This window comes from Pleurodeles waltl, chromosome 11, assembly GCF_031143425.1.
Source record: "Pleurodeles waltl isolate 20211129_DDA chromosome 11, aPleWal1.hap1.20221129, whole genome shotgun sequence".
Lineage (NCBI taxonomy): Eukaryota > Metazoa > Chordata > Amphibia > Caudata > Salamandridae > Pleurodeles > Pleurodeles waltl.
The window spans coordinates 286,023,153-286,044,942 of NC_090450.1; the positions used below are offsets into that span (position 1 = coordinate 286,023,153).

At 46.4% G+C, this 21,790-nt stretch overlaps 1 protein-coding gene across 1 annotated transcript in view; it reads right to left on the reverse strand.

The window, feature by feature from the left end:
- Positions 1-731: 731 nt before the first annotated feature.
- Positions 732-21,790, reverse strand: part of LOC138265096 (alpha-1,4-N-acetylglucosaminyltransferase-like) — a 78,379-nt gene continuing 57,320 nt past the window's right edge. Inside the window, exon 3 of the mRNA XM_069212636.1 lies at positions 732-1,445. Coding sequence (XP_069068737.1) covers positions 855-1,445 — 591 coding nt within the window. The 3' untranslated portion in view covers positions 732-854. The remainder of the gene's footprint in view (positions 1,446-21,790) is intronic.

A 21,790-nucleotide genomic window follows, 5' to 3' on the forward strand; every position in this document is an offset into this window, starting at 1 on the left:
TAAACCTGAGGCAGCTTCAAAATCTAACACCACTCCGAGGGGTGGCATTAGCGGGGCACAACGAGGAGGAATACTTTTATTCCTTCTCCTTTTTTGTTTTTTCTATGCGTGCTGCAGAGAAACAGCAAAATGCCAGAAATTATTGTTTATGTGGGGGAAGGTGTCCCTTTCTGCACATAAACAATAATTTGAAAATGACGCTTTGGCACTTCTGTGTGTGCTGCATTCGGCAGCGCACACAGAAGTGCCAAAGCGCCATTAGTGATTGTTTTGTGCAGGAAGGGACACCTTCCCGCATTTAAACAATCACACCCCTCAAGGAAGACATCCTTGCACGATGGTGCAAGGATGCCTGCGTTGGAGCTGGCAGCTAAATTTAGCGCCAGCACAGGGACGCAGGGGTGCGCCGTATTCCCTTAACTACGGCGCATCCCTGTGTTTCTAAAGTGACACAGCGCAGCGTTGCCAATTTTGGCACAGCACCGCACTGCGCCACTTTTCCTTAAATCTGTCCCCAAATGTTTTATATATTTCTCTTTACCGTTTCTGTAAATCTGTGTGCGAATGAATGTTTTGCAGGATATCTCACATCTTTTTAACATCACCGTACTCTGCAACAATTGAGGACAATTTAAAATATACCTACTTTCTGGCGAGGCGTTAGACCGAATCGTGCAGAATAAAAACAGTTTAGCCGCACCAGTGTAAAGACTGAAAAATATTCTACACAAACAAAACCAATTATGCCAGAAAATCCACACTACTAAGATAACTCTTTTACAGCAGGACAGTTTGGTATTTCAGAAAGAATTCTGCAGTTTATTCAAACTCATAAAAGGAAGCATCTCTTACGTTTAGGGTGTCAACTCGTTTTTTTTCACAAAGTGTTCGTAGGTTAGGGGGCAATTTTGTTTGAAGAGATGCTCTGCTAAAGTATTGCTCCCTGCCGTCACATGCATATGTTCGTTATTCATGTGATTCCAAAAATGAAGAGCATATGAGTGGTGGAATATAGTATCGTTTCCATCCCATAATTCAAAGTATTTTTTCCAGGACTGGTATTCAATTGGGTAGAATCGAACCCGGTGCATGTAAACAAAGTGTTGACATTTGTTGTCTCTCACTACATCGAAGGATGGAATCTGACAGAGCCTTTCTGACATTCGTGTGTAGAGCATGGGTCCCTGCTGCCCCCAAAGTTTTCCATCATAGTTTGCCACAAAATCCTCCATACAGTCCCAAAGGAAGGTGTGAAAGCGACGGAAACCAAGCACAGCACTACTGCACAGTACATGGCTCTCAGCAGCCAGGAAATCTTCTTCTGGGATAGGCCTTAAAGAGATGACGTCAGTGTCCATGTAGATCCCTCCAAACTTCCACAGGAGCACTTGTCTGCAGGCGTCGGACAACTGGTGGATCCAAAATGGCTCGGTATCCGGATTTATCTGCGATTTAATAACAACAGCCATGTTTCGTTATATATGTGGTATAGGTAAAGGAACCCTTTTTAAATTAGTTGCCAATATCTTGACAATTGTCCAGTGGTAAGATAATATATATAGTTACCATCCTCAGCACACTTCCAAAGACAGAAGACCATAGTATCTCCTTTCCCTAAACGTCTTGAATACAGAAATCTATCTAAAGACCCTGATTTCATGATCGCAGATAATGTGCGAGCTATTACTGACAGCGTGGAGTGTGGTATTTACCGAGTACGCTAAAAACCTTCTATCCCCAGTTTTCCTCTGGAGTTGCATTTGAAATTATACTCAGGAATAGCATGTAGGATGTGCTCCCTTCCGAATCAAATTCCGCATACAGGTATATGATGTGTGTTTATTTTTCACACAGTACTTTTTGGCAAGTTTAACAGAGGAAATGTAACTGTTCTAATGCTCAAAATTCTGACCCCTGCGCAAACAGCTGTTTGTGCAGGGATCGAAATTTACAAGCCAACTTGTAACCATTGCTAAGTCTGTTTTCGACCAAAAACTTGGTAAGGCGGGATTGATTCCTATGAAGCATCAGCCATATAATCATTGCAAACTTTGGGCCCGAATTAATTCTTAGGTGTACTGATACCCCCTCCCAACAGCAACGAAGTATCCTCACCATCGAGAATGTGGTCCGACCACTGCATTTAGATGCGGGCAGACCTGATTAAAAACAATGGAGCCTACTCTGTCTCCACCATGATTAATCCTCTCAGACCGCACTGGGGAGTAAGTGCCATTGGAGAAATGACTATATCTCTGCCCACCCAATTTGGATGGACATGTAGTCATTTTTTACTGATCCTTACCGTAAGGTAAGGAACCGTAAACACATTTTAATGCTCCCACCGCCATGGCAGAAGCCTCCCATGGGGAGGGAAGCATTACTGTTTTTCTTTACAAAAGAAAATCCAATTTCATGAATTTTCTTTTTGAAAAGAAAAATAAGATTACTGTTTGTTACACAGCTCCATCCTTCCGACACAGCCCTGTAACAAACAGTAAAATGGATTGAAGGCAGTTTCTGCCAATGCCTTTATAAATGACCACCTGACTTTATAAATTTGACAGATGGAGTAGTCACAGCCTGGCAGACGTAAGGTCCTCCATGAGGCCAATGGTGACTACTCCATCAGCCAAGATTTAACTTGGGCCCTTTATATGTGTTTCAAATTTCACAATGATATGCAGAGATATTCCTCTTGTTGCCTGTTTACTTTATGAATCTATTTTGGATAATTTTCAAGGAACGAACTTTTCGCTCTTCACATTCCTCTCTAAATGATTTATGAATATTTGCAGATGTACTGTATTCAGTGTGGAGCTTTCTGACCTACTCCCAAAAGTCTCACATTGCTTGGATGCCATGTGGTGAATTACTGACCTAGTTCAACATATCAGCATAAAAATATTCACTCATTATCTACACCCAACTGACGTGACGGATGTATAACCTTTTGTATGCCACATCATCAAATGCCTGCACAATTTCTAAGTATTAAACTTCCAGTCAATATTCCTTATTTACAAATGTCAAACTTTATCAAATTACATATTCTTATACAAAATATTGTCTCAACAGCAGAAAATTACCTCTAGTCTGCCGTTGGAAAGGACTGGAGACATTTATCTCTATATCTTATTATATAAAGGTAACAGATTTTAATTACCCTTCTAAGATGGCATTGAAGGAAAAGGACAAGCAAAAAAGGGGCCTGATTTAGAGTTTGATGTACGGTTACTCCATCACAAACATGACAGATACCTTGTCTGCCTTATTACAAATGCATTATATCCTCTGGTATATGTAATATAAATATATATATATATACTTTCAAACAGTCCTGTTCATCCCTTGGTCTGTTGTGTCATTCCATTTACTACAGCATAAGGCATGGTCAATGGGTCAGCAACTGGCTGACTTTATTCTGAGGGACTTCAATCTGCCCTTTCACAAGAAGCACATCTGCAGTCAGCAAAGTTTTCTTCTGTGGTGGGGGACTGCTAAGTTTACTTTGAGTTTGTAGAATGGTTTATTCTAAGTTTTTAGTGCTTTTTCGATCCTCCACCTGACCAATCTTACCATCCAAAGGAGTCCGTCTGCAGTCACCATTAGAGTGCAGGCAGAACGCAAAGTATAATGGAGGATAGCTGCAGCCATCAATTAAGAAAACACGTCTTGCTGTGAGAAGTACAGACATGCCATGAAATTCTAGACTAGGACTCTAGATTGCTGTCTACATTTGCAATCTTTCACAATGATTTGGCAGCAAGCTTCAAGTCAAAAGTACAAAAGTGCGCAGTTTTTTTTCCATTCAATGCAAATGGCACTCTAACTTCTTTTTAGATCTCGCCTAACAGACAGTGCGAGCTGTTTGCAAAAAGATCTATTGACAGCTTAGATCAGGCTCAGATCTCGCCCACTCGTATCATTGGTTGGCTTTACTGTCACTGTCATTTTCTTTTCATTTAACTTGTGTGGGCTTTACTTCCTCTTCTTGTGTTTGTTCCTCCACTGGCGCATGGCCCTGTTACTCGTGTCCTGCGAATGCTTACTTTTCAAGTACAACTTTTTATTTTTACTTTTTGGTTAAGCACTCCAAGAGAGGGCATGTACATTCCAGCTATTCCCCTAGCGAACCTCTCTTCAACCCCTCCGTACACTGTGTTGCTCTCTCTCACACGTTTTTCACCCGCAACATTTGTGTTACAACTGCCCTTAAATGCTTTCCCTCATGTTTCTCCCTGTGGCATTGATTTTTCTCTAATGTGCTAACCCCTTCCAACTCCATGCTGCTCTCTCTTGCCTGTGTGCTTCTCTTCCCCACACTCCAAGTTGCTGTCTCTCGTCCATGTTGTGTATTTCTCCAACGCCCTCTGTTTTGCTTCCCCAGCCTAAGTCATCCCTTTTGCTTCCTTTCCCCACCCTCTGTGTTGCTTCTCCCACCTGAATCCTCCTTGTTGCTTGTTGTTTCGTAACCAATCCATCTTGAATCGGTAAATAAAAAAATAATTTCTGGGAATACTAGCCGTCATCGAATATCGTTCATCCGTGACAGCAAAGCATCTATCAAAGTAATGTGCATAGAAAAAGTCAGTGAAATCAATCAGACTCTGACTTTGAAGCTACCAGACTGTCAAGTCTAAATGTGCTGCCTCCAAACCACTGCGTAATTCATAGCAACCCTACAACACATGCCAACAACTACAGAAACCACCATCCACGTGTTGGAAGGAGAAATGTTGGATAGTTGCTGTGTCAGCTTCAGCACAGCACCGGAAGTGACCGCTAGCGGTCAAGTACCACTTACAGGCCAGCCCCACTTTCCCCACATTGTCTACCAGGCTAGGTAAATTGAAGGACACCCATATGCAAATAAATTAGTTGATTGGCCCAGTTGATGAAGCGAACACAGCCAAATGTTATTCCACTGCCAAGAAGCCATGGAAAAAGAAATTAGAGACTGTCTGAAAAATGACATTATTAAAACATCCAAGGGTCTGCCCGACTGGGTCTTCTCGATAGCAGCAGTGCCAAAGAGAGACACAACTTAGGCATGAGCACACAACGAAACAGAGCAAAAGTTTTCTCCAAACTTGAACTAACTTAAGGGTACCATAAAAAATAACTGGATGAAGGATGTTGTTACATTAAACATTCTCCATCCAACATGGACTCTTACAAACAAATGGTTGAACTTTGGTATATCCTAAATTGCAGAAATCTTCCAAAATGACATTTTCCAAGCCAAACAATCATTGCCAAACCATACAACTAGAGCTAAACACATTAAATTACAGCCATGTCAGACTAGTGTATGGAGCCACAATGGAGGCACCGGATGCACCCCTACACCAAGTAATCTAACTACTTGTGGATGAAGGCCTCATACGCAATATCGGATAATGTGAAGTTCACAAGACAGACAAGAGTTCTGTCAACACATCTTCTCAGAGAAAGGAATACCAGATCCAGATAAAGTCAAAACTCTCACCACCACAACCCCACCACAAGATGAAGGGATGCTGAGATCATCATTACGCATGTTTAGCTACTGCAAAAGCAATATCCAAGACTATGCCACCATGAAAGCATCCCTCAGCAACCAGAGTGTGAAAAAAAGCTTCAGAAGCATCAAAGCAGAGAAATAAGGGGCAACAGTCATGGCATACTTTGACCCAAAACTGAACGCACAGCGGTGACAGTGACAACCAGCTCAGTGGAGCTGGGTTCATGATGGTGCAACATACAAAATACCTGGAATCACCACAGCAGGTTGTACAGTAGGCTAGTAGGAGTCTCTCAGACACAGAAAGGGCATACTCACTGCCAGAAAAAAGAGAACCTGGCGGTAGTCTGGGCTCCTTAGCACTTCCACTTGTTCCTATGAGGCAAACGACTCACCATTGTAACTGATCACCAAGCTTACTGATGACCTTGGCAACCCAAAAGCAAAAATGCCCCAAAAATAAAATGTAGGGGATACGCCTTCAGGAATACGACTGAAAAATCGTCCACAAGCCAGGGAAAGAGCAAAATCCTATTTTTCACAACATCCACTTAGATCAGCAAACCCAAACCTGCCCGTTGCTGAAGAATACCTCCAATTCATAGTCAGCATAAGCATACACATAGTCCTGTCAGTTACCCAGGCAACAACAGAGACAAAATCAGAGACCTGGAAATCATCGAGCACCTGTTCAAGACACAAAAGGGGAGCCAAGAATGGGGTGGGGGGGGAGGGGGAGGCAGCTCCTCTAACATCAGACCTTACCACAACATCCAAGAACTATCAGAGACAAAAGAATGGCCCATACTGAAGGGATCCAAAATTTCTCCTTCCCAAGAGCCTTTGGAAAAAAGCAATTAAACTTGCACGAGTGACACAGCAGGATAGCTGCCATTAAAAGAGCCATATGAGAGAGTCTGTGGTAAATGAAAGCAGTGACATGGTGGAAACTGAGCTGCAGACGAGTCACACATGCAAGTGTGTCTCCGCAACAACGAGACCACTACCGCTAACAATGTCCAAAGTACAGGTGGAAGCTCTGTAACTAGTCTCCATTGACTTTTTAAGCCCCTTGCCTTCAGGCAAATACGTTCTGGCAGTGGTAGACGAGTATTCCTATTTTCCTTTAAAGTAGTTTTGTTATTTGGAGTTTCGAAGGTGATCCGGATGCTGGATGACGTCTTTAAAGCCTGGGAGCTCAGGAAAACCCTAAAATTAGATCATGGCCCACCATTCACCAGCAGAGAGTTCAGGGACTTTCTTGCCCAGCTATCGATTGGTCACTGAAAGATAACAGTGGTATGGCAGAGACTAATGGAAAGGCAGAAAGGTTCAAGGGTACCCTGAAAAGAACTGTGCAATAAGCCACCATGGAGAGAACAACGTTTGAGAAAGCACTGCACATGATCCTGCACAGCTACTGGATTACCCCTCGGTTGACAACAGGGGAGTGCTCATCTACCGTCATCTTTGGCAGACCAATTTGAACCACACCCCTTCAGCGGACAGAGCAATGCATTACAGATGATGAAGAAGTTGAGGACCGACCCACACTGATGTTTAAAGACAAGTGCAGGAGACAAATCTTATAGAAGGAGACTGGATACTGTTCAATCACCAACAAAAGAGAAAGGCAGCCACATCTTTTTACATGGATCCACTGCAAGTGATGGAGTGGAAAGGTAGCATGGTCACGGAAACCTGACCAGAGAAATCCCTCACAAGGAATGCTTCCCACTTCAAGGCCATCATCCAGCCACAAAGTGGAGGAAGCATTGTGGGTGAGAGGGTGGACATGAGAGAGGAAAGAGAATCCTATAAAAAATTAGGGAGAAGATGTCCTGCCATCAACATGCCGACTTGAAGGAACAATGCACTCTAGGCACACCATAACTCAACCTCAACGACTGATTGATGAGATGTGAAAGAAGTGAGAAAAAAAAGGAAGAGACTTCAGTCTAACATGGGACGAGGCGTGGATTCGTGAACTAGGACCATCAGGACAGGGTTGATGAGGTTGGTGGCAGAAAGTGACCTCAATGAGGGGAAGAAAGAGAAGAAAAAATGAGAAGTGATGTAGTGGCAGTACTAAGAAGAAGCTGTACCCAGAGTGAGGAGAATGGAGAATTGAGGTCCATCCCACACCATGTCCAGTTTTCTGGGCTGCCAAGCCTCTTCTTTTGTTGCCTGTAGGAACTGGATATCTATGTAGTGTACCAAATGTAAGGGAACACTATGTAGATATCCAGGTGATCCTTATTGTTTTGCAGGGGTTAAAATGCTAATCCCAAACGCTCTCTTTTGTGGTAGCGTAGGGGAGCATTTTAGCCTTATCAAAGGATAGTGCTGAGCATTTGTTGAATACACAGTGTCAATAAATGAGACACACTCAAGAAGAAATTCAAGACCAATTTTTAGAAAAAATACAATCACTTTTATATGTTTCAACACCAGAAAACCTTTAAAAGAAGATAAGTACTGTTGCAGAGTTATTCTTCACAGTGGAGTAAGCAAATACACCAATACGCTTTTATGTGGTAGTGACTTTTAATGGGTAAAGTACAATTACTGCATAGGGGTCTTTGCAGAAGGAACTTGAGGGTCCTCTTTAGGTCATAGAGTGCTGTTGGGGGGGAGAGGGGCAGGTCACAAGAAACACCAGCAGTTCAGTTTTACCCACCCTGGGATTTCCGGGTGTAGAGGTGCGGTTGGCAGAGAGGGGGACCACCTAGAAACATGCTGCAGAGGGGGACTTGGGGACAAGTTTGGGAGCTCCCAACGGGGGACTCAATCTGTGGGGATCTTGGGAGCAGGGGGGCAATGTCAGTGTCACGGACATGAGCCGAGAAGCTGGGTGCAGAGGGTTTTGGTCGGCGGGTGCTCCTGCGTCAAAGGTTCTGGGTTGGACCTGCCAGAAGGGGACAAAACAGGATAGCTGGGCCACTCTCGGTGCTGGCCTCTGCGATGCTGACGTCCCTCGATGGCTAGTCGGTCTTTGTGGTGTTGAATTCTGGATTGGACTCAAACAAGTGTTGGTTGCTGCAAGTGTTTCTGTACCCCTGGTATTGGTCCAGGATATCTCCGTTGGGTCCTGGCATCTTCTCACCTGGTAGAGAGACTCATCGGACCTGGAACACAGTTGCCTCATCTTGGGTGGCTGCAGCATCGGTGGACCCGGGGGTCAGCAAAACAGTGAGCCAAACATTGCGGTTGGTGCCTGCAGGGAAGTGGCTTCTCCACTTCAAGGGAGACGCTGACGGCTTGGTGAAGCGCTGGAGGCCCTCTGAGGCTTTTAGAGGATGCACAGCTGCAGGATGAGTCTGGCTGTTGCAATTGTAGGGACAAGAGCAGGCAGGGGTTTGAGCCTCAATTCATCCGCATTCTGCACTTCTCGCTTCTTTGTCCTCTTCTTTCTTCAGTCAGACAAATCTGTTCTAGTGTCAGGGAGCCATCCAAATACTCAATTTAGGTGGGTTTAGGGGAGTGTAGGGTAGTAGCTAATGTGCTACTTACTCCTGGGGTGACTAAACCCTCTATATGAACACTTCATGTGGGGAATGGGAATAACCCTGTCCAAGAATTCTTAGTTCCACCACAATCCAGATGGAGCGACCCCTCCTAGGGCGTCCACTTCGGGTAGCCCACCTTATGGGTGTGACTAGCCCAAAGGTGGAACACGTGTACTGAATAACTAATTTCCTGCCTGTCCTGGTGTCAAATGGGCCTCAGGGCAGGAGGTGGCATCTCCAATGTCTGGGGGAAGCAGGGGTTGCATATCAAAGGTGGCAGGGACTTTGAAGTTCCTGGCCTCGGTATGCAGATTCGCTAGCCACATTGCTGGAGGAGATGGCATTTTTTCTGGCCTCTGAGACCAAGGGCTCTCAGGGGGACAGAAACATGTTTGTGGTGGCAGGCTGGCCAATAACAGTTAGCCAGCACACTATGGGTTTGGTATATTTAAGGGGGCACCTCTAAGGTGCCTTCTGGGTACATGTCATAATAAATCCAAGACTGGCATCAATCTGGATTTATTAAGACAAGACGTTTGATAACAAACACCATGGATTTTAGTTTAGCTAATATGTAGCCGGGTAACTCATAATGACGAGTGTCTAGTACATACATTAAGATGGCTTCCCTGTTCACTTGCAACACCTAGTAACTGAACTAGACCTCACAAAGGCATATCTGCTCATGCAGCAATGTCCTCATATCAAATGCAATGTGTCCTGCCTTAGGGCTCTAAGGCCTGCTGTAGGGGTGACTTACATATATTTAGATGTAGTGATTTGGCCCATGGCACACAATGAGTGCGCTTTCCCCCTTGGCTTGCACCATGACACACAGTCTGCAATTTTTAGGGGGATCTCTTGGGGTAGCAAAATGCATGCTGTAGCCCTTAGGGACCCTCTCTAGTACCCAGGCCCCAGTTGCCAGGGCTAACATTTACTAGGAACGTACAGAGGTACTAGTATGTGTGCCAACTGTACACAATTAGACCTTTTACCTAATTTTAGGGAAAGGACACTGGCCATGGGGACCTGTTTGGCAGTAACCCAGTGCACCTTCAGTCAAAAGAATTCAGTACTAGTGCAAACAGGGGTGGGTGACCATGTCAAAAGGGCACTTTCCTATATTGCATTTGTAACATTTTCTGTCCATTGTTCACAGTTCACAGTTTTTACTTAACCCCTAATTCATTTCAGTACCACCCCTTGCAAACGCCTTTTTATGGGGTCGCTTGCAGTCCACCCATCTGCCTTGCCTTCTCCCTCTCCCTGAATAAGTCTGCTAATGTCTATCTAGTATTTCATCTCAACCACAGTTTCTATACCTCTCCATTACCACAGATTCTTCCCACACCATTTTCAACATTCCGCCTTTCAACTCCTTCCCTGATTCCCATGAAAACATCCTTGTATCAATACCTCACTATTTACTGGACTACCTAGCCTTCACTTCCTCACTTCTTTCCCTCACACTACCTACATAAGTGCTATCTTCACTCCTAAAAACCAATGTTAGAAACTGGGTTTCTGGTTGGCAGAGGTGTGCACTGTCAAAGCAGGAACCACAATCCTAGTCAGGGTAAGTTAGATGCACACATAAATTAACCTGTGATCGCCCTCTGGTAGCTTGGCAAAGGACAGGCAGGCTTAACTAGGGAGTCCATTTGTAAAGTATTTGTGCAACACTTAAAACAGTAACACAGTGAAAACACCACAAAACGACTCTACACCTAGTTAGAAAATTTGATTATAATTTCATGAGTAAAAGAAGACAAAAATGACAAAAATCCAGTAAGTTGAATACAAGATATGAGTTTTTAAAGAATAAATGAAAGTGTAGTACTTACAAGCTTAAAGTGCCAACTGGAGCTATCTGGTCTTTCAACACTGGGTAAACTCACATATTCAGGCTAACCGCAATAGAGCGCGGGCCGGCTACAAGGACCAACCTTGTCCCGCTGAATGAGTACCTTGTATGAAGGGTTGGGTCGACGTCGAAGATTCGATGCGAGGAGCAGAGGAGACGATGCAAAGGTGATTCATCAGTTCTGATCCGTGCAGTCAGAGATGCATTGTCTTTGAGCTGCACAGTCAGAGATTCTCGAGGAATGGCGCAGCGTCAAACCCTTTACGATGAAGGTGATGTGTTGTCATCCAGCCGTGCAACTGGTGATGCGTCAGTGCGGATGGCAATACGTTGATCCTGGGCCACACAATCAGTGATGCAATGTCCTCATCCTCAATGCAGAAGCGATGCTTTGAGGAGAGATGTGGCAATTCTGATCGACAGTGACGGCAATGCATGGATTCTGCTGGATCTGAACAGGGAAACCCACTTCCAAGGGCCCAGAACTGGATGGGCACCACTTGGCAGGACATGACTCACAGTTGGCAGAGGCCAGCAGCTGTAGCAGAAGTGAGTGAAGTCTTTGATGTCCCTGAGACTTCAGAACAGGAGGTAAGCCAGGAAGCCCTTGGAGTCACTTTGGTTTTGGGAATGTAGAGATGCAGGGCCACTCCTTCTTACTCTCAGGCAAGGAGGGCATCATGGCAGGCATGGTAAAGCAGAAGTCCAGCAAATTCCAGCAGAGTGACAGTCCCTTCAGCAGCACAGCAGCACTTCTTCCTGGCAGAATGACCTCAGGTCCAGCATTGTACTGATTTGTTAGGGTCAGAAGTCCAGTTCCTTTACCCAGTGGTGCCTTTAAAGTGGGGGAGGCTTCAACAAGAGGCCTTTGAAGTGCACAAAGTCCCTGACCTGGCTCCAGACACAATACAGGGCGTTCCATAGCCCTCTGTGATGGCTGAGCACCTAACCCATTCAGGTGTCTCAGCTCACCCATTCTCATCCTGCCCAGGATAGGCCATCAACATGCAGATGGCCACTCGGTCACAGCATTTGTGTGTGGCTGTCCGGAGGGAATGAACAAGAGCCCAGCTGTCACCCACTAAGCCATGTATTCACTCAGACATGTCTTCAGAGACAGGCAGAAAGCACTGATGATTTAAAGTAAGAATATGCCAATTTTCTAAACGTGCAGTTTTCAGAATTTCAATTTAAAATCTGACTTCAATATAAGTTGTGATTTTAAATTGTGACTTTAGAGACACCAAACTTGAGGGTCCCATATTTTTCCAATTGGAAATTACACGTAAAAAAATTCATAAGGCAATCCCAATGTTAACCTATAGGAGAGACAGGACTTGCAGTAGGTAAAAACAAATTTACAAGTTTTTCACTGCTTCGACTAGTAAAACCTAAAAATACATGTCACACTTTTCAGATACACTACACCCTGCCCTTAGGGCTCTCCAGGGCCTGACTTAGGGGTGAAGTATATGTATTAAAAAAGAAGGTTTGGACCTGGCAAGGCGGTGAACTTGCCAGGTCGACTTGACAGTTTAAAAATACATACAGGCCTGCAATGGCAGGCCTGAGTCATGTTTAAAGGGCTACTTAAGTGGGTGGCTCAATCAGTGCTACAGGCCCACTAGAAGCATTTAATTTACAGGCCCTGGGCACACGTAGTGCACTTTACTAGGACCTTATGAGTAAATTAAGTATACCAATTGTGGATAAGCCAATGATAATGTGTTTTAGGGAAGGAGCACATGCACTATAGCACTGGTTGGCAGTGGTAAATTGCCCAGAGTCCTAAAGCCAGCAAAACAAGTCAGCAAACAGGAGGTCAGAAGGCATAAAAAAATCAGGGAAAACCACACCAAGGATGCCCGATCTAACACTACCCAATGCTTATTCTTTCCTTCCTCCATGTTTACACCCCTCTCTTGCTTACTTCTGCTCAGATTTAACTTTCTACCCCTTTCCTTGTCTCGACCATTTATGCTTTTCTTTCCCTCTACCATCACCCTCCACATTCTTATATCACTGCCTCACTTGTACCTCATCCTATCCTTTACCACATTGACGCACATGCTGTCTTGCAGTCAGATCCCCATCCTATTCCTTCACTCATTGTCTCACTTATAATCTCCCTTACTGCCCCTTCACTAATATAGCCACCACTGATCACATTTCCTCATGCCACCCACTTCCCTAGCACTCTCCCCTTTTAATCCACCCATCAGATCTCACACCTGCTCTTCACTAACTCCCTCCACATTCCCATGTCCCTGTGATTATTGTGATGTCTTGTCTTGTACCATATGTTTCAAGTTTACCCTGTGTTGTGCTCTTTGCTCTATGTACTCTGTGTTCAATTTGCTTCCAAATGTTTTACTTGCAATCTGCTGCACATGTAATCTGTTGAACAGCCTCAAGATCAGCAGAGAATATGGCAACACGGTGCCTTTAGGGATCACTGGGAATCTCATGGTGGCTGCACCTGTAGGAGGCTGGCCTGGTTTGTAGTGGGTACCTTGGGTACTTACACCTTATACCAGGTCCAATTATCCCTTATTAGTGAAATGTAGTAGTGTTCCAGCAGCTCAGGCTGATAGAGGTAGCTGTAGCACAACAGCTTAGGGTGAACTAGGAGACATGCAAAGCTCCTGCAATACCACCATAGTTACACAGTACTTATACACAAGTAATGTCAATACTCGGTGTTACCAAAAATAAAAGTAGTTTATTTAAGGGACATAAGGCCAAAAATATCTTAGAGGCAATACTCCTTTTGGAGGAAAGTATTATACACAATATATACACTAGACACCAAACTAAGGTAAGTAATTAGACATAGGATAGTGCAACCAATATAAAATACCATAGAATGCAATAGGAGAAAATAGGTCTAGGGGCAACACAATCCGTATACTAAGAAAGTGGAATGCGAATTACAAATTCCCCCCTAGACAAGTGTAGTGTGTAGAGAATTGCTAGGAGAGTAAGAAAACTACAAAGGTGAGTAAAATACCCCCCAGAGCCCAGGACAGGAAAGTAGGGGTAAAGTACTGCAAGTTTCCTTAGGACACACTACATGTCGTGATTAGAGTTATTGCAAGAGCCAAGAAAGAGTGCAAACAACAAATGGTGAATTCCTGGACTTGAAGACCTTTTAAGAGAGGAGACCAAGTCCAGAAGTCGCAGAAGATTCCAGGAAGGAAAGGAGCCCCTGCCAACTTAGAAGATGGTGCAAAAGTGGAGTCTCCATTTGGAAGAAGACTGGAGAAGAGGACCAAGGAAGATAGCTGCGGGTTCCTGCATGATGCAATGGATGCCCCACGTGGAGATGTTGGATGCAGGTGTGTTTCGGCGCTGGATTCGTCCAACAAGCCTTGCTTCAAGCAATGTCGCAGATTGTGTCAAAGGGGTGCTGATGGACCCAGGAGGGACCCAGGAGGGGCCCCAGAGGGGGCTCCCAACACTGGAGGGAACCCACAGATGACCAGGCAGTACCCACGGAGGTCCTAGGACATGGGGACAAAAAAGGTGCAAATTGCGGTTGTTGCAGCACTACAAAAGAAGGTCCCACTCCACTGGAGAACAACTCAGCGAGTTGAGCGTCGCAGGATGGAGTGTTGGGGACCTGCGCCAGGCTGTGCATGAAGGATTCTTGCAAATAGCGCTCAGAGGCCTCAGGAGGTGAAGATGACGTGGTGCACAGGGGTACTTTCCCAAACGGGGAAGGCAAGCTCTTACCTCCTCCAAATTTGGACAGCCGGACCTTAGGACAGTCTGTGTCGAAGGAGTCCACCACCTGTGCACGCTCGTCGCCAGGAGAGGGGTCCAAGAGAAGCGGTCGTCGTCTTAGAAGGTGCCTCCTGGAGCAGGGAAGTGACTCCGTCACTTCACGGGAGATTTCTTTGGTCCTTCTGGTGCAGGGTGAAGTTAGGGAGTCCCCAGAGTGGGCACACCGTAGAAACTGTTGCAGCTGCTGGCTGGAGCTGATGTTGCAGAGTCGTTGCAGTTAAAGCAGTTCCTGGAGCAGTCTGCGGTCGATCCGAGGTCAGAGGATGAAGTAGTAGTTGCAGAGGATTCCTGATGGAAACCTGCAAGCAGAATCTGAAGAGAAACCCACAGGAGAGACCCTAAATAGCCCTGAGAGAGGGATTGGCTACCTTATCAGGTATGGACCTATCTGGAGGGGTCTCTGACGTCACCTGCTGGCACTGGCCACTCAGGGATCTCCAGAGTGTCCCCACACCTTGGAAAACAAGATGGCTGAAGTCTGAGACACACTGGAGGAACTCTGGGCACCACCCCTGGGGTGGTGATGGACAGGGGAGTGGTCACTCCCCTTTCCTTTGTCCAGTTTCGCGCCAGAGCAGGGACTGGGTGTCCCTGAACCGGTGTAGACTGGCTTAAGCAAGGAGGGACCCTCTGCTTCAAAGCATTTCCAGTGACTCTGGGAGGCTACCCCTCCCAAGCCGGTAACACCTATTTCCAAAGGGAGAGGGTGTAACACCGTCCTCCCAAAGGAATTTCTTTGTTCTGCCTTCCTGTAACTGAGCCGCTCAGACTCCAGTAGGACAGAACCCTGTCTGTGAGGTGGCGGCAGCTGTAGCTGCAGTGCAAGCCTCAGAGAGCTGGTTTGGCAGTACTGGGGGTCCATAGTGGAGCCCCCAGGATGCATGGAATTGGCACCTCAATACCATATTTGGAATGAGGGGACAATTCCTTGATCTTAGACACCTTACATGGCCATATTCGGGGTTACCATTGTGAAGCTACATATAGGTATTGACCTACATGTAGTGTACACGTGTAATGACGTCCCGCACTCACAAAGTCTGGGGATTTGGCCCTGGACTGCGTGGGGGCACCTTTGCTAGTGCAAGTTTGCCCTCACACTTAGTAACTTTGTACCTAGCCTTCAGTAAATGAAGGTTAGACATATAGGTGACTTATAAGTTACTTAAGTGCAGTGACAATGGCTGTGAAATAGTGTGTGCACTATTTCACGCAGGCTGCAGTGGCAGTCCAGCGAAAGGGTTTGTCTGAGCTCCTTATGGGTGGCAAAAGAAATGCTGCAGCCCATAAGGATCTCCTGGAACCCCAATGCCCTGGGTACCTAGGTACCATATACTAGAGACTTATAAGGGGGATCCAGTATGCCAATTGAAATTGGTAAATTAAGTCACTAGCCTATAGTGACAAATTTGAAAGCAGAGAGAGCATAAGCACTGAAGTTCTGGTTAGCAGAGCCTCAGTCACACAGTTAAGCCCTACTGACAACACACACATTAGGCCACAAACTATGAGCACTGGGGTCCTGGCTAGCAGGATCCCAGTGAGAAAGGGAAAACACACTGACACATAGGGTTTTCACTATGAGCACTGGGGTCTTGGCTAGCAGGATCCCAGTGACACAGTAAAAACACACTGACACACACTCACAAACAGGCCAAAAGTGGGGGTAACCATACTAGAAAGAGGCTACTTTCTCACAATGTGCGCCCACTGTTTCACTGTGGGGTCCGGAGTCAGACGGACCCATCTCGCTGTGAACTGTGCAGCCCACCTGCGGCCACTCTTTCTAGGCCTGCGCCAGACTGATCGGACGGGGGCCTATGAACTGGATCCTTAATGTCATCGCTCGCCAGCGAGTGGGGCTGCAGCAAGGGCCCTGCGCAGATCACCCAGCTTCTTCCTCAACTCGGCACACGTGACTTGCTGGCTCCCATTCCCAGGCAGTCGGCGGGCTGGGGCCTGTTGACAACTTGCTGGGCCCAGCTGTGAATGTGAACCCCATGGACTGTCAGCTGTGAGGTGAGGGACTGTGTGGTGGCCTGCTGTAACAAGGTATGTGCACACAATCTCGGGGGCCCCTCTACCATCTTGTTGCCCCACTGACTGATGTCATCACACCAGAGAGTTGCCTCTGCTATCTACATGACATAAAGTGCTGTTGGCTGTAATCACTGGGGTCCTGCCAAGGTAGGGAGCGGCATACTGGGGAGTTACTTGGGACATGAATAATCAGCATTGGAACCAACCCCACGGCCTACCTATAACGACTGTATACATGGGGAACTATACAAGATTCAAAGCTCCCCCCGATAATATCCATTGTACCATGTGTTAGCTGCATACCATGCAGGCAGCAGGGGGAAGAATAAGTCAGCACGTTCGTACACATCGAGTACCATCACTCAATACACAACGCCTCGGCAACCCACACAAAGACTGACGAGGCAGTTCAGACTTTTGGAGTCGGGGGACCTGCCGGTTGCAGAGGCAGAGCCTACTATGGTGGAGATTTTAGCTGCGATAAATGGGACCTGCACCGCCTTGGAGCATCGTATTGAATCTGTCTCTATAGATGGCAATTTATTGCACACTTACCTTCGCAGAGTGGCGGAAAAAGTTACAAATGCGAAATCAAACACTGAGGCACTGCAGGGGGAGGTCTCTACATTACAATGTCTGATGGTGGCGATGTGGGCAACGGGGGCAGAGTTGGACAGGAAGACGGACGATGCAGAGGGCTGCTCTCATCACAATAATGTTCAGCTTCTCGGCTTCACAGAGCGGTCGGAGGGGGCCTCTGCAAAGACGTTCGTCAAAAATTGTGTGCGTACCGTTCTGAAACCAATGGGCCTTTCCAGACTGTTTGTGATTGAGAGGATGCACAGGGCTCTGGTCCCCCTCCCATCTGGTAGCTCCCCCTAGGGCTACCATAGTGAACATTCTGAATTATCAAGATCGAGATTGCCTCCTGCGGACAGCAAGGGAGCAGGAGATCCCTTATTATGACAACTGCAAGCTAGCCATATATCCTGATTAAACAAAGCAGGTTCGGGAACAACGTAAGTCTTTTTTCACTGTCAAACAAAAACTGAGAACACTACACTTACGTTATATGCTCCTTTACCCGGCCCGCCTAAAAATCATCTTTAGTGATAAGGCGCATTTTTTTTTTTTTTTACAAACCTGAGAAAGTATGGGAATGGCTGGAGTTCCGAGATATTTCTTCTGCAGGAGGGTCTGCTGGCCCCAGAAATAAAACATGGGGTGCGCAGCCTGGGAAGGGGACACCCTGCTCAGGTACAGATAATCCAAAGTTTACACCTCTGGGGTCGCATCGAGTACACACAGGAGAAGATGGCACCATGCATCTAACTAAGGAGACCCGACTGCCCGGTGAGGTGACTCCTCCTTTTGCAGGGGTCCCTGGGGGGTTCGCCCCCTACTGTTGTTAAGCCCACCAGCAGACGTGGTGCCAGATACTTTGGCGGATTGTGTTGGAGAGCTACACTCATTTTCATTAGCTTTTGATTTATTGATTGATAGACATGGGGGGTTGTACATGGTGGGGGTTGTGGGGTGAGGCACTGTCGACATGTGGCCCAGGTTTGATCTTGAATGGGCCTGTCAAGTGGGGAGCATGTTCCCAGCCTGTAGGTCAGCTGCGCAGGGTCCGATGAGGGCACGCTGATCTCTGGCAGTTTGTTATAATCATAAGCCCTGGTAGTACTACATTACTTTGGTTTAGCATACATTGACAGAGTGGATGCCTCTTGCCTGTCTGGCAGAGCTCTCTGGAATGGGTTGGTCCTTGTTGGACCGGTTGGGTGACCGTGCATGTCCTGGCCTACATATGATTTGGGCTACAATGGACTTGCAGTTGCACATTGTTTGCCCTCGGGTGGGAGGATGAAATGTTTGTAAATGTTTAATTATGTTTTGTTTATATTGTTCTTGTTATTACAGCTGGATGCGGACACCGGGTGGATCGAGTGGGAGGGTGGTGAAATCAGTAAACAACACATGGATGAGGCGCAGTGACTACAAGATACTTACTTGGAATGTCTGGGGTCTGGGTACATACGTGAAGAGATATAGAGTTTTGTCACTGCTTAAAAGGCATAATATAGACATTGCCTGCCTCCAAGAAACGCACCTGGATGATGCTGGTGTATCTAGGCTAGCTAGAAAATGGAGGGGACAAATATACCACTCCTCAACCGCAACATATACTTGTGGAACCCTGGTTTGGGTGGCACCTGGGGTCCTGTTTGCCCTCACTTATATGGAGGCTGACATTCATGGTAGATATGTCCTCCTACAGGGCACACTCGATGGCAGGGAGGTTTTTCTACCGAATACGTACGCTCCAAACAGGGTTGACTCAGGATTTTTCTATGTCATGCAGGAGCTCATCACTACTGCTTCCAAAGTTCCACTGTTCTGGTTAGGAGATTTTAACTGTGTACTAGACCCCTACCTTGACCGGTCACCACCAACAGCCAGGACAAAACCTCCAATGACAAAAGCCTTCAATGAGGTGATGCACAAGTTAGAATTAAGGGATGTGTGGAAAACATCACACCCCACACGGCAGATCTATACTTCTCACTCTAACACATATAGTCGACTGTACAGAATACTGGTAGAGGGACCATTTCAGTTGGCGAACCTTGAAGTTACACATTTAGCCCGGTACTTGTCTAACCATTCCCCAGTAGTTTGCAAGTTGCACTGGGGGACAACTCCCTATTAGGGAGGACATGGCGGATACCGTAAGAGATTCTTGAAGATGAATTGGGTTGTGAGGCCCTGGGGAAAGTCCTTCTTGACTATATGGATGGGAAATGGGGATCTGCCTAACTAAGTCTATGGAATGGGAAGCATTAATATAAAAGAGGTTATGAGAGGTGCATGTGTGGCCCTCCAAAGCAGTGTATGACAACAGCGGCAAACTGACATACAGAAATAGGAGTCAGACCTCGCTGTACTAAAGGGAATTACCCCAGCTACTCCGAGTATGCAGGGGCGGGAGGTCCAAAGCCGTAGAAGACTAGGTGAACTCGGGAATCGGTTATACAAATACACCTTGTGAAAGTATCGTCAAGTACTACATAGGGAAAGGGACAAGTCCGGCAAACTGTTAGCATGGATACTGCATGGAAAGCAACCCCTACCACCCATTAACTGTCTGATCAATTTAGATGGAGTTAGGATCACATCCAGGGTGGGTATGAAACATTTACAGGGGGTTTATATTGCAGTCCCCAGAGTCACTGTGTATGGATTTGTCCCTTTCCTGGCTGCTGTGGGACTTCAGAGATCAAATCCAGTAGCTGCTGAGACTTTAGATGCCCCACTGACCCTGGATGAGATTAGAGAGGCCCTGCAGGCCCTCCCACTCTAAAAAAAACCCGGGTAGGGATGGCCTTCCACCTGGTTATTATCAGGCCTTTTCCGAGCACTGGTGCAGCAGCTATTGGAAGTCCTGCTAGACGCACGCAAACTGGGCAGGGGGGAAATATGCATGTTTTTTAAACCGGGCGGAGATGCAAGTGGTCCGTCTGCATACAGGCCCCTTACGATGATTAATTCTGACACTAAAATCCTTTGTAAGGCCCTTGCCATTCGCCTCGCAGGACATATGCCCTCTCTGGTTCATGAAGACCAGTGTGGGTTTCTACTCAGAGGTAATACAAATCTGAGATTGCGTAGGCTGGCTCATGTATTGCATGAGCTGGCACTGGTGGCCATTGATTTGGAAAAGGCTTCTGATACCTTGGATTGGGGTTCTGCTTGTTATGGGATATGGCCCTCAGTTTTGTTGGCTGGTGCGCTTATTATATACTGACCCACGTACTCGGGTTGGGAGACATCTTTCCGATCATGGTCGCTGGGTCGGGGTACTTGCCAGGGAGGCTTGTTTTCTCTGCTTCTATTCGTGCTAGCAATAGAACCCGTGGCGCTTTGGGCACGGCAAGAGATACAACTCTGTGGGATACAGACTAGGGCTAACCGTCATGCTGTTTCATTATATGGAGGTGATGACTTGTTCTATTCGTCTTCCCCTAGGGAAGCTGTTCTGACTTTGATGCAACTTCTGGAAGAGTTTGGCACCATTTCTGGACAGCGACTGAATAAAGCTAAGCCCATGGTGTTCCTGCTGCCAGGCCTGGCCTCTATCCCCCTGCTGTGGGACTCCATTGGGAGACATCTGATTTTCGCTATTTGGGGGTCAGAGTCGCATCCACGTGCAAACTACAGATTGCTCTCAACCTGGAGAGAGTAATGTAGGGCCTAAAAAAGTCAGTAACATTCTGGAAAATGTTGCCACTTTCCCATATTAGTTGCTGGGCAATCGCCAAGATGATCCTGCTTCCCAGGTGCTTGTACAGCTTAAAGAATTCTCTGACCATTATCCCACAGAGATATTTTCGACAACTAGACTCTATTCTTGACTCACTATTATGAATGGGTAAAAGGCCCAGAGTTGCCTTGTCAACCCTAACAAGACAATACAAAGAGGGAGGGTTAGAAGTCTGAGATCTGACTTGTATTATTTTGCGGCACATAAACAACAGGCTGCATGTTGGCTGGATCCAGACGATAACTTGGGAAAACCCCTTCTGGATGGGGTAGTGGAGACCAGACAGTTGTCTGAACTCCTGATGGAGGGCAAGAATGTGGCGCAGACGGCTCCGTACATAGTTCGGCAAACCGCAATTATTTGGCATAGGTTTGTGCACTTGGGTGCCCTCCTTTCCACTGTGAACTTCTGGTGTGGATTCTGAAACCGGTCTGCCACATGATGAATGATATGTCCTTTCAGCAATGGCGTGAGGGGAGCTGCGACCAGTTGGGTGACTTATACACTTATACCAAAATTAATGGTTTCTCTCCTTTGAGGAAGCTCGGGATGCTTTGTACCTGGGATTGGGTCACTTCCTGCAATATATAGGTCTGGCAGGCGTGGCACAGGAGACATGGCTAACATTTCCTACTACACCTAAAACAACACATACTCTGGGGGTCCTCCTCACCTGCTGCATGGGCGGTCACTTGATCTCCTTATTATATAAAGCGATGCGCTCAGATGTTGCGGGCCCACCACTGCGAGCTCGAGTG